The sequence below is a fragment of the Macaca nemestrina genome, chromosome 10, assembly GCF_043159975.1.
Source record: "Macaca nemestrina isolate mMacNem1 chromosome 10, mMacNem.hap1, whole genome shotgun sequence".
NCBI lineage: Eukaryota > Metazoa > Chordata > Mammalia > Primates > Cercopithecidae > Macaca > Macaca nemestrina.
Window position 1 is genome coordinate 62,319,831 of NC_092134.1, and position 12,748 is coordinate 62,332,578.

General features: G+C 38.3%; 1 protein-coding gene across 5 annotated transcripts in view; it reads left to right on the plus strand.

Annotated features, from left to right (window-relative positions):
- LOC105473377 (tetraspanin 8) overlaps positions 1–5,492 on the plus strand; it is an 82,913-nt gene extending 77,421 nt beyond the window's left edge. For all 5 annotated transcript variants that reach the window (XM_071071441.1, XM_011727164.3, XM_071071442.1 and 2 more), the window contains 2 exons: positions 519–602; positions 4,538–5,492. In XM_071071441.1, the coding sequence (XP_070927542.1) occupies positions 519–602; positions 4,538–4,591 (138 nt within the window). In that variant the 3' untranslated portion in view covers positions 4,592–5,492. The remainder of the gene's footprint in view (positions 1–518; positions 603–4,537) is intronic.
- The last annotated feature ends 7,256 nt before the right edge of the window (positions 5,493–12,748 follow it).

Below are 12,748 nucleotides of genomic sequence, written 5' to 3' on the forward strand. Positions count from 1 at the left end.
ATACCTTGTTTTAAAAATGAAAATTTGCAATATTATTAGCTAAAATCTCAACCAGGAACCTTTCTGTTGTAGATTACAAACCTAAAACATCCTTAGTCAAGGTGATATCAGCTGTAAAATGAATAAAGTTAAGATAAAATTATCATTTATACTTTTATGTTATAAAGTGTATAGCTTTATCAACTATGAAATTTATAGTATAAATTATAAAATCTATCACTTGAGGATATGTTGGTGAAAAATCATTTATAATTATTAATCCCTAGATTCATCAATTAGGCAGTCAAGCAAAATTTTGTTCCTCAGTTGCTTTTTAATGTATAAACAAACCACAACAGTTACAACCTTTTGGAGCAAGGGTGAAGCAGGGAGTGCAAGGAACAACCCAGTTCCTTGTTGTTAAGTGTGTTTCTTGTTAGCAATGTAAAAAGTCAAACAAAAGAATAAAAATTTTGATTAATATAAGGTCGAATTTTTCTGAGGTAACTTTTAATGTTTTTGTTTTTTTTTTCCAACAGCCCTGTATTTCTACCATAAAAGACTTATTGGCGAAAAGTTTCATAATAGTTATTGGAATAGCATTTGGACTGGCAGTTATTGAGGTACAGTATAATCTTGTATTATTGACTCTTTATTCTCTTGCTTGTTCATTAATTTTAAGAAATATTGATGGTGAACAAACAAACAAACAAACACAACAACCATAAGAAAACACAGATGCTTTAGAAAAGCACTGGATGCTGAAGGCTCATCATCTCCCTCAGTCAGCCTGAGTCTGAGGAGGAGATTCCCGTCTTAGGAAGTGAGCAGGGCTGAGACTGTTGCTTTTGAATGACCTCTCTACCGGGAAAAAGAATTAATTTTCGCATAGTTCTTAGTGCCAGGTATCTTTTTCCCACTGAAAACTAGCACAAGGGTTAAAATTTTCCAAAGTTAGAAGAAAAAGCACCAAACAAAGCAAAATACGACCTTTACAATTTCTTATTTCTCATCTTGATTTTGAAACAAAATAAAAACTGAACTCAAGAGTGTGAGAAGCTGTTTTCTTGTTACTTATTATTACATTCTAGAGAAATCCAAGAAGTTCTAAAAAGTAGAGGTAATTACCTCTGATATCCTCAGCTTAACTACTGTTGACTCACTTGGAGAAATTTTCAAGGAAAATTGAGGCTTATATATTACTTTCATCACTTTAATTATTGATGTTGGAAAAATATCCCACATAGGATTTTTGTCTTGATGAACTTTCTTGGCATGTTTAAAAAAAAAAAAAAAAAAAAAAAAAAGCACCTGAAAGACACTTTTCACATGACCTAAATTTGCCAAGAAAATGAATTAAAACTGCTTCAGAGAAGCATTTTGGAATCATCCCAGATCTTGGGTAATTTTGATATCAAGTAGATCAAATTCACTCACAATCCTATTCCAGGACATTAGCAAGAATGTTAATAATATGAAGTATCTCCCTGGTTAATGCCTGCGAGAGCTGGTTAGCTCAGCTGAGTGACTTGTGCTTCATGCTCATGGAATGCTGTGCGAGGTACTCCTTGGGCTTTCTGGTAATTTTCTACCTCTTACTCATGCCACATCACTGCCAGAAAGAAATTTTAACTGAGAATGAAGCAATTTGGTGGCCTACGTGGTTCTTTAGTTTGCTGGTGGAATTTCCCAGGCAACTATTAGAGAACGGTTAGGGACTATTAGCAGCAAATTAAACAGTGGGTTATTACTTTCTTGTCATCCAAATGAATAGGTATAAATATGAAGCATTCTTTGTTGGTAGGTTATGGCTATCTTTCTTTAGGTCTGATATATGTTCAGAGTCAAATGGTGCTATGGATTAGGTCTATTTCTCTTGATTCTGCATTTTGTAAGATGTATTTTGTTTCTCTGCTTTGTATTCTGGATTTATGCTAATTTAGAAATAAGGACTAATGGTCATGAAGATGAGTAAGAAATGAATGATTTAAATGAATCACTAGTGATTTTAAATGAATGATTTAAATGTATGAGACAACATGTTTTAAATGAGATATTTAATATAAGAGTTATATTTCATGTTAAACTCAAGTTCTGACAATTGACTATCACTAGCTCAAATCACAGATGCTCCTCAGTTAGCAAAACCAGAAAAAGTAAGGACATACTTGATTGGGGAGATTGATGAAATACTTTGTGTCATAGTCAAAGGCATTTTCAAGAATTTAAATACATCTAGTGGAAAATAAGATTACAAAAAGATTAATGCATTTCAGTATTTTATGAAATTGGTATATTCCATGTATTAATTACACGTTTAAATATTTTATTGGTTCTTCTAAAGACATATTCAGAGAAAAATAGCTCAATACAAACATTCTATACAGTAATTTATAGGTATGAAGTGTTTGTGGTACTATCATAAAACATAACTCTTTTTGAATTAGACCAAATTAATTGTGATTTCTAGACTATCTGCAGATATGGTAAATAGTTGGTTCAAGTAACTGAACTTTTTAAAATTGTTGTTCAGTTCCTCAATCTAAAACCTACCCTCCCTCTTTTAAAGGGAAACAAATCATTTTATATTCCATCTTCCTTTATTCAAAAAGTAGATTGGAAAAGTCTTCTGATACCCAGTCCATAAATTATGTATCCCAAAAAGAGCATTTTATAGCTCATCTTACAGTCATTAGTACAAGTTTTCTATTGCTCTTTGACTTAGGCCTATCTCCCTTCTTTGTTTCCAAAGTTCAAATTCAAAAAAACACAAAGATACGAAAACAGAAAATCTCCTCTAAAAAATACTTTTAAGAAAACAGAAGCAAATATCTTCCTGCAGAAAATATGTTCAGAATGTCTCCACAGAAAAATATCATATAAAAAAAGACTGTCCCATATTTAGACCTTATGTTAGTATGTTTAGGCATAAGTTTTAGTGAGATGGGCCAATATTTGTTTCCAAAGCTCTGTTAGGATTATGTACCTAAGGGATTCTTCTCACATTGAATGCTAAAAATTATGCAAACTACCTTATTCTGCAAGAAAAATTTATCTATAGACATTTTTGGAATTCTTATTATTCTAGCTTAAAACAACCAGACTATCATATCTTTCCTCATTTGACTATAGCAACTTTACAAGCACAAAAAATGATCAGCACTTTCCTTGCTTTAATAAAAAAAGAAAAACTACACACTGAGAGCCATCACTTTGTAGGACAGAAGTTATCCCAACAGGAGGTCCTAGAAATAAAGCAGTTAAAAGAAAAATGATAATTTGACATGTTTTTAGACTGCTGCATACCTCTTAGCAAATTTATCATGAGTCTTGGCATACATCATAAAATGACGAATCTCTTTTAATTGTGTGCTATTTTTTTGAACAATGATAAATGTTTTTTTCAGGGACAATGAAATGCAAGAAAGTGTGATATTAACTGTCTAGTCTGCTGATAAATGGTGGGCTTCTATTTCAAGGATGTAGCAGTGAAAATGATAGTTGTCTTATCCCATTATTTTTTCCCATTAAAAAAAGTTCTTTCTTGATACTTGTCCCGCAGACTTAAGGCTCAGCATCAAGGCAAAAAGACTAAATTTCAGTCTTGAATTGTAGAATATTTTGAATGGAAATTATTACTTTTGCAGAGAATTGGTGTCAATCATTTTAAGAAGGAAGAAGTATTGGTTAGCAGTTCTCATTTGAATTACATTTCCAGTAAAGTGTTAGTAAGCAGAAAGTCTCAACACAGTAGAAGCATGTAAGTTGACTCAGCATAAATGGCACTTTGCCCTCCTCCGTCCTCCCTTCAAAGGGGGCTGGTGGGGAAGGAAACTTTCTATTGGTAACGCACACAGGTCCTGTCTATCATTTCTACGTCAAAGACATAGCGTGTAAGTCACCAACTGTAAAGCCAATTAGAGCAAATTTTGGGGTCCCTCATTCTTGGGAGAGCTACTTGAGATGGAAATTATGCCCCAGATTTTCAGTTGTGCTTTTTCACTTCAAAAGAAATTCCTGAATTAAGCTATTCCCCATAGTTTAGAAGCTTTTTTTAAAAAAGAGTTACTTCATTTTTGTATTCCTCTTGAAAATGCCTAAAACTGCAGCCGAAAAAAATTCTAGACTCCTTGATTTTTATGCAGATGATTTAAACCAGATGCTAATAACCTTTTTATGGAAGCAGTACGTATATTTAGCCCCCAGGGACCTGAAATCCCCAGTGCTCCAGAGGAGACGCTCTGCAGAAGAATGTGTGTGTTCCAGGAAAGGGAGTGGATCTTCTGGTGGCAGCTGCTACTGTGCAGTTATATAGGGCCAGTTAGATAGAGGCTGACTGGCCACCTAAAAAATGCTGATTAAAACACAAAAAAACTTAGCTCTTGCAGTGCTCTTCTGTCCCATTGGAACCTCTAATTTTCCAAGAGAGATGACTTAGATAGGATTGGAACTGTCAGTATACAAAATCTTTTCATATATAATGTTCTTTCTGTTTATTTATAATGTGTCCAGTGTTTTCCCTTAAATTCCATGTTAATCCTCTTATTTTGTTCTCTAGATACTGGGTTTGGTGTTTTCTATGGTCCTGTATTGCCAGATCGGGAGCAAATGAATCTGTGGATGTGTCAAGCTATCACCAGTAAAACCCCTTTAAAATGTTGCTTTGGCTTTGTAAATTTAAATATGTAAGTGCTATGTAAGTCAGGAGCAGCTGTCTTTTTAAAATGTCTCAGCTAGCTAGACCACAGATACCTTCTAGACATATTGAACATATTTAAGGTTTGAGATCCCTTAAATATAAATATAAAAATGATATGAATGTATATTTTTACTCAAAATAAAAGTAATTGTTTACGTTGGTGCTTTTCTATGTCTGATCCTTGTGTTCAGGTGGTACAGTGCTTAAAATGTTCTTCTGGAGCCACCCAGTGGAATAATCATCTCCAAGCTGACAGGGCCACAGATAGTTAAGACAGTGGATCTGGGGTTCTTCAGAAACGATACTCTTTTATGTGATGTATCAACCATTGGTGATACGATTGAATCAAGTCTAATGTTAAAATAATTGGCAATGATCCAGGTAAAAGAGTCACCATCTCTTTTCTATTTATGTCACAACTACTAACAGTATCTCTCTTTTGCTGCGTGTCTATTGTAGGAACAAAAAGATCTGAGTGCCCAACACCCAGCCATTGCTTCTCTGGTACCCGTCTGGATCTTCCTCTCAGACACGACAGTTATAACATTTTTTTCTTTCTAGTTCTCAGAAATATTTAACATTTTGGCTTTTTAGAGAAGTATAATATACAGACAATAAAGTCGATAATTGTTAATGTATAGCTCTGTGAATATGTGTACATCTGTGTAAGGACTAAGATCAGAGTTGGGCACAGTTGGCTCATGCCTGTAAGCTCAGCTGCCTGGGAAGCTGAGACAGTAGGATCTCTTGACCCCAGGAGTTTGAGACCAGCCTGAAAAATAGCGAGGCCCCCATCTCCAAAAAAAAAAAAGAAGATACAGAATATTTCTAGCACACCAGAAGAATGCTCGTTCATGCCACCTCTCAGCAGTGGGCTGTATTTGGCTCACACCGACTTGCTGAGCAGATTGTACACATATACACAAAAGTTTTGTACACAAAGTTCTTCCCAACTTTGTGTTCAGTAACATGACATTGGTACCTTGAAATCTACCATGCTCGGAGTATTTATGCCATAGATACTGACAAATGCTATAAATTCAGGGCTTTTCTTTCTTTTCTTTTCTTTCTTTTTTGGAGAGCTGGTTGATAAACATTTACCAATACACTGCCCCTCTCTGTAAATACTTCCCTAAAGGTAACCACTTTTCTGACTTCTGTGACATAGACTCATTTTGCCTGTTCATGAATTTTCTCTAAATGGAATAATAAAGTGTGCACCCTGGCTTCTTTGGCTCAACATTTTGTGTGTGAGAATCAACCATTTGTTGCATGTAGCTGTAGTTTATTCTAATAGCTATGTAGCATTTCATTGTGTATGAATATATCACAATGTATATATCCATTCTTCTGTTGATGGGTATATAGTTTGCGTTCGGTTTGTCATGATTATAAATAAAGCTTCTATAAACATTCTTTTATATGTCATTTGGAACATATATGTACTCATTTCTGGCTATATATGCAGGAGTAGAACTGCTTTGCATACATATGTTTAGCTTTAATACATTCTGTCAAGAAATTTTCTAAAGTTCCTTTTTTTTGAGACAGATTCTCACTCTGTGGCCCAGGCTGGAGTGCAGCGGATATCTCAGCTCACTGCAACCTCTGCCTCCTGGGTTCACTCCATTCTCCTGCCTCAGCCTCCTGAGTAGCTGGGACTACAGGCGCCCAGCACCACATCCAGCTAGTTTTTTGTATTTTTTAGTAGAGATGGGGTTTCACCGTGTTAGCCAGGGTGGTCTCAATCTCCTGACCTTGTGATCCTTCTGCCTTGGCCTCCCAAAGTGCTGGGATTACAGGCGTGAGCCACCACGCCTGGCCTTTCTAAAGTTCTTGTGCTAATGTATGCTGATACTAGAAAAGTATAATAGACTCAGTCTCATCTTCTGAGAAAGAGAAATATTATGGAAGGCAGTTCTTGTCAAGCTGATTAGATGGCAGCCAAGCAGTAGGAAACTTGGGGGAGCTTTGGGCTGGGTTAGGCACCCTTATTCTGTGCTTCCCTATTAATGATAAAAATAGCGGCTAGATGAGGTGGCTCACACCTGTAATCCCAGCACTTTGGGAGGCTGAGGTGGATGGATAACCAGGTCAGGAGATCGAGACCATCCTGGCTAACACGGTGAAACCCCGTCTCTACTAAAACCACAAAAAATTAGCTGAGTGTGGTGGCGGACGCCTGTAGTCCCAGCTACTCAGAAGACTGAGACAGGAGAATTGCTTGAACGCGGGAGGGAGAGCTTGCAGTGAGCTGAGATCACGTCACTGCACTCCAGCCTGAGCGACAGAGCGAGACTCCGTCTCAAAAAAAAAAAAAAAAAAAAAAAAAAAAGCTATCCTTCTTTGAGTACATGTCATCTTCCAGGAACAATACCCAAATCTGTGCTTTTATTATCTCATTTTTAATCACTATATCATTATGAGGTAGGTACGATTATCATTCCCATTTCACAGGTAAGAACATTGAGGCTCAGAGGAGATAGATAATTTTGCTCAGAGTCAATTAGTAATTGGCAGAACTGGGAATCAAACCCTGTCAAATGTGTCCCAAACCCCGACTGTTGATCATGTTAGCTTTCCCATAATAAATTTATCAATAAACTTGCCATATTTTATTATAATTACCCATTCATGTGTTTGCCTCTGTTAGCATCCTCAAACTCTTTGAAGGCATTGATTGTTTTTTCTTTGTCTTTATGTCTCCAGTACCTATTCTTGTGCTTGGCATATAATAGGCACTTAACAAATTGTAGCCAAAAATAGTAGATTTATTGAGAGCATACTGTATGCCCACATATATTCTAACCACTTTACATAGAGTCACTCATTTAACTCAGAACAGCCCTCTTAGTTTGATACTATTACTAGACCAATTTACAGATAAGGAAAGCAGGGCCTAGAGAGATTAACTTTTTTTAGGTCATGTAGCTAGTAAGCGGAGGAGTTGTAATGCACTCTAAGTGACTCAAAATCCATGCTTTTTACATCATACCATTTTGTCATATGTTACAGTGTTATTGGGATAGATAAGAAAATGAATATTAACATGTCTTTTGCATATGTCAGGTACGTATTGCAGGTTCAACAAATATTATATAGTATCAATGATATAAAGAACTTGTATCAGTCAGGGTTGACAGAAAAATAAAAACCCTCCAGCTATTTCAAACAATGAAAAAATTATACAGGGAACTCCTATATTAGTCAGCTTGGACTGTCATAACAAAGTATAGCTGACTAGGTGGCTTAAACAACAGATTTTTTTTTTCTCAGAGTTCTGGAGTCTGAGAAGTCAAGGATCAAGGTGCTGGCCTATTCAGTTCCTGGTAAGGGCTCTCTTCCTGACTTGCAGTTGAACTTCTTGCTGTGTCTTCACAAGGTAAAAAGAGAGCGTGTGTGTGCACTCTGTTGTGTCTTCTTATAAAGACAATAATCCTGTCAGTCCAGGGTTCCACCCTTATGACCTTATTTAACATTAATTACTTTCTTACTCCAAATACAGCCACAGTGGGGGCTTCAACGTACGAATTTTAGGGGGAAACAATTCAATCCATAGTAACTGCTTACAGAGGTGATGGAAAAAGTAAGAAGCCAATAAGGAGGCAAGGTAAACCAGAGATTAGCAACAGCAGGGGTTGCTACTACCCTTAGGACTGGAGAAACAGAGATAATGTTACCAGACCCCAGGATCCAGGGCTGCCTTGTGGAAGATGAGCTATGGCTTGGATTCCAGAGAAAGACTAACAGGAACAGGAGCCATGGAGACTTAGCACTCATTATCAGAAGAAGAGAGAGAGGACAGAGAGCAGTGCCCTGGCTTCTCTCCCTCCCACTTCAGTCTCCTGTCAGACTTCCATTGACTGAGGCCACCTAGAAGTCAGAAAACAAGTGGCCCTGGAAAATACAGTTTCCTCTGACCCAAAGCAGAGCTGAGAATGCAAGGACTGGGCTGAGAGCAGACAGAAAGAAAAGACTGTTAGATTAAGTTTAGCCCAACGATGTCTTCTTATATAGTAAGTTTTACCTAAAGGTTTCTCTGTGCACAGTGAACTGTAACCTAACTGGGTGTGTAAACCAACTATAACCTACTCGTGTGCCAGTCACTCAGTTTTAGTCAATTAAAGGCAGCCAACTATTCAAACTCGGTTCAAGTAAGGCAAATGCAGAACTATAAGCAATCCAGCTGTTTCTGTACCTTACTTCCATTTTCTGTACATCACTTCCCTTTGTGTCCATAAATCTTCCACCACCTGGCTGTGCTGGAGTCTCTCCGACTCCAGTGAATTATTCTTTCCTCAATTAAATTCTGTTAAATTTAATTTGTCAGTGATTTTTCTTTTAACAAGACTGTAATAGCAAATTGAGAGTTAGAGAGCAGGCAAACAGATCCTGAATTTTTTGAGAAAACGATATGAAAATTGCAGAAAGTGTAACAGATTTAAAATTATATGAGACGTTTTTGGGATTCTTCCTCTTTTAGCTCAAGTTCACAACATTTTAGGGGTCTAGAGGACTTACAGCAGTTGTTCTTTACTGGAGGGGGGCATTTTGCCCCTCAGGGGATATTTGTCAATGTCTGGAGACATTTTGGTTGCCACAATGGGTAGCAGGGGGATGTTACTAGTATCTAGTGGATGGAGGCCAGGAATGCTACTAAACTTTCTACAATGTACAGGTACGTGCTCACAACAAAGAATTATTTAGTCTAAAATGTCAATAATGCTGTGATTGAGAGATCCTGCTTTAGAGAATCACACATGTGAATAACAAAATATTGTTGTTGGGAGACAGTAAAATCCATGTTAAAAAGTGAATTGGATTGGAGTCGGTCCTAGACCAGGCTCTGACTGCTTGCCAATTTTGTATCCTTCGCGAGTCACTCAGTTTCCTCATCTTCAAAGAACACATTTTATTGAAAAGATATTTAAGTACCCTACCATTACTAGAATCTCTGCATGTACTAACTTCTTAAACATGTTTGGTTTTCTGCTGTATTTTTAAATGTCAACATTTATTTGCTTATGATAGTTCACCTAGGCTTTAACTTAATTGTTTTCGTACTGAAGGCAATTATGAGAGAAACTTTTACTCTTCTGCAAGATATTAAATTCAGATTTAAGAATAGGCTCATTCTTTACCTTCATGTTTCCAAGGTCAAACCACAATATTTAAAAATATATTAAATTTGATTAAATTACTTAAGGAACATAGCAAGAACAAAATAAAAGTAAACTCTCATCAAATTAATAATTCAATGTAGATGGAAATGCTGCTTTCAATTCACAGAAATGTAGGAATTATCTTCATTATGCTTAAGACTGTACAATTGTACTAATTTAGATATACAATATGTATATATTAAAGCTTGGCAAATACTTCTCAAATCTGTCCACTGCTCTGCTTTCCTGTCACTTCCATCCTATCTTCTCTCTCACAATCCAGCCTGAGGTAGGGTCATTGCAATTATCTTGTGATGAGTTTTCTACCCTTTTTTTCATTCTTCATATCCATTTCCCATGGTGCCACAGGAGTGATCCATCTAAGATGCAGATGTTATCACTCTCTCTCCAGGTTACTCCTCCACTGACTACCAGGTCCTTCATAAGCACCAACTCCACCTTTCCCTGTGATATGGTTTGGCTGTGTCCCCACCCAAATCTCATCTTGAATTGTAACTCCCACAATTCCTGCGTGTCATGGGAGGAACCCGGTGGGAGGTGATTGAATTATGGGAGTGAGAGGTGATTGAATTATGAGGGTGGGTCTTTCCTATGCTTTTCTCATGATAGTGAATGAATCTCATGAGATCCGATGGTTTTAAAAATGGGAGTTTCCGTGCACAAGCTCTCTGCCCACTGCCATCCATGTAAGACATGACTTGCTCCTTCTTATCTTCCACCATGATTATGAGTCCTCTCCAGCCATGTGGAACTGTAAGTTCGTTAAAACTCTTTTTCTTCCCAGTCTCAGATATGTCTTTATCAGCAGCATGAAAATGGACTAATACAGTATATTGGTTACTAGGAGAGTGGGGCATTGCTGAAAAGATACCCAAAAATGTGGAATGTGGAAGCAACTTTGGAACTGGATAACCGGCAGAGATTGGAACAGTTTGGAGGGCTCAGAAGAAGACAGGAAAATGTGGGACATTTTGGAACTTCCTAGAGACTTGTTGAATAACTTTGACAAAAATGTTGATAGTGATATGAGCAATAAGGTCCAGGCTGAGGTGGTCTCAGATGGAGATAAGGAACTTGTTTGGAACTGGAGCAAAGGTGACTCTTGTTATGTTTTAGCAAAGATACTGGTGGCATTTTGCCTCTGTCCTAGAGATCTGTGGAACTTTGAACTTGTGAGAAATGATAAGGGTATCTGGTGGAAGATACTGCCAAGCAGCAGTGCATTCAAGAGGTGATTTGAGTGCTATTAACGGCATTCAGTTTTATAATGGAAGCAGAGCATAAAAGTTCAGAAAATTTGCAGCCTGACAATGTGATAGAAAATAAAATCTCATTTTCTGAGGAGAAATTCAAGCTGGCTGCAGGAATTTGCATAAGTAACAAGGATCTGAATGTTAAATCACCAAGACAATGGAGAAAATGTCTCCAGGGCATATCAGAGGTCTTCATGGCAGCCCCTCTCATCACAGGCCTGTAGACCTAGGAAGAAAAAATGGTTTCATGGGCCAGGCCCAGGGTTCCCATGCTGTGTTTGGTGCCCTGCATCCCTGCCACTCCAGCCATGACTAAAAGGGGCCAAAGTACAGTTCAGGTTGTGGCTTCAGGGGGTGGAGGCCCCAAACCTTGACAGCATCCACATGACATTAATCCTGCAGGTGCACAGAAGTCAAGAATTGAGGTTTGGGAGCCTCTGCCTAGATTTCAGAGGATGTATGGAAATGGCTGAATGTCCAAGCAGAAGTTTGCTGCAGAGGTAGCACTCTCATGGAGAACCTCTGCTAGGGCAGTGAGGAAGGAAAATGTAGGGTTGGAACCCACACACAGAGTCCCTACTGGGGCACTGCCTAGTGGAGCTGTGAGGAGAGGGCCACCATCCTCCAGACCTCAGAATGGTAGATCCGCTGACAGCTTGCTTGTAATTTGTGCCTGGAAAAGCTGCAGATACTCAACACCACTGCATGAAAGCAGCCTGGAGAGAGGCTGTACCCTGCAAAGCCACAGGGGTGGAGCTGCCGAAGACCATGGGAACCCACCTTTTGCATCAGCATGACCCACATGCAAGACATGGAGTCAAAGGAGATTATGTTGGAGCTTTAAGCTTTGACTGCCCTGCTGGATTTTGGACTTGCCTAGGGCCTGTAGCTTTTTGTTTTGGCCAATTTCTTTCATTTGGAATGGCTGTATTTAATGCCTGTATCCCCATTGTATCCAGAAAGTAACTAAGTTGACAGGCTCATAGGCAGAAGGCATTTGCTTTGCTTCAGATGAGATGTTGGACTGTGGACTTTTGAGTTAATGCTGAAATGAGTTAAGGCTTGGGGGACTGTTGGGAAGGCATGGTTGGTTTTGAAATGTGAGGACATGAGATTTGGGAGGGGCCGGGGGCAGAGTGATATGGTTTGGTTGTATCCCCACCCAAATCTCATCTTGAATTGTAACTCCCACAATTCCCCTGTGTCATGGGAGGAACCTGGTGGGAGATGATTGAATTATAGGGGCGGGTCTTTCCTGCTCTGTTCTTACAAATAGTGAATGAGTCTCACAAGATCTGATGGTTTTAAAAACAGGAGTTTCCCTGCACAAGCTCTCTCTTTGCTTGCCACCATCTGTGTAAGATGTTACTTGCTCCTCCTTGCCTTCCATCATGATTGTGAGGCCTCCCCAGCCATGTGGAGCTGTAAGTTCATTAAACCTCTTTCTTTTGTAAATTTTCCAGTCTCAGGTATGTTTTTATCAACAGTGTGAAAATGGACTAATATGTCCTGCTCTTCTGCAGACCCTCTTCCATATGCACCCTGTGAGCCTTCAACTTCTACTCTTATCCCTTCACATCTTTGCCATGTTGCTCCCTATGCCCAGAATGATTTTCATATTTATGTTGTTGGAT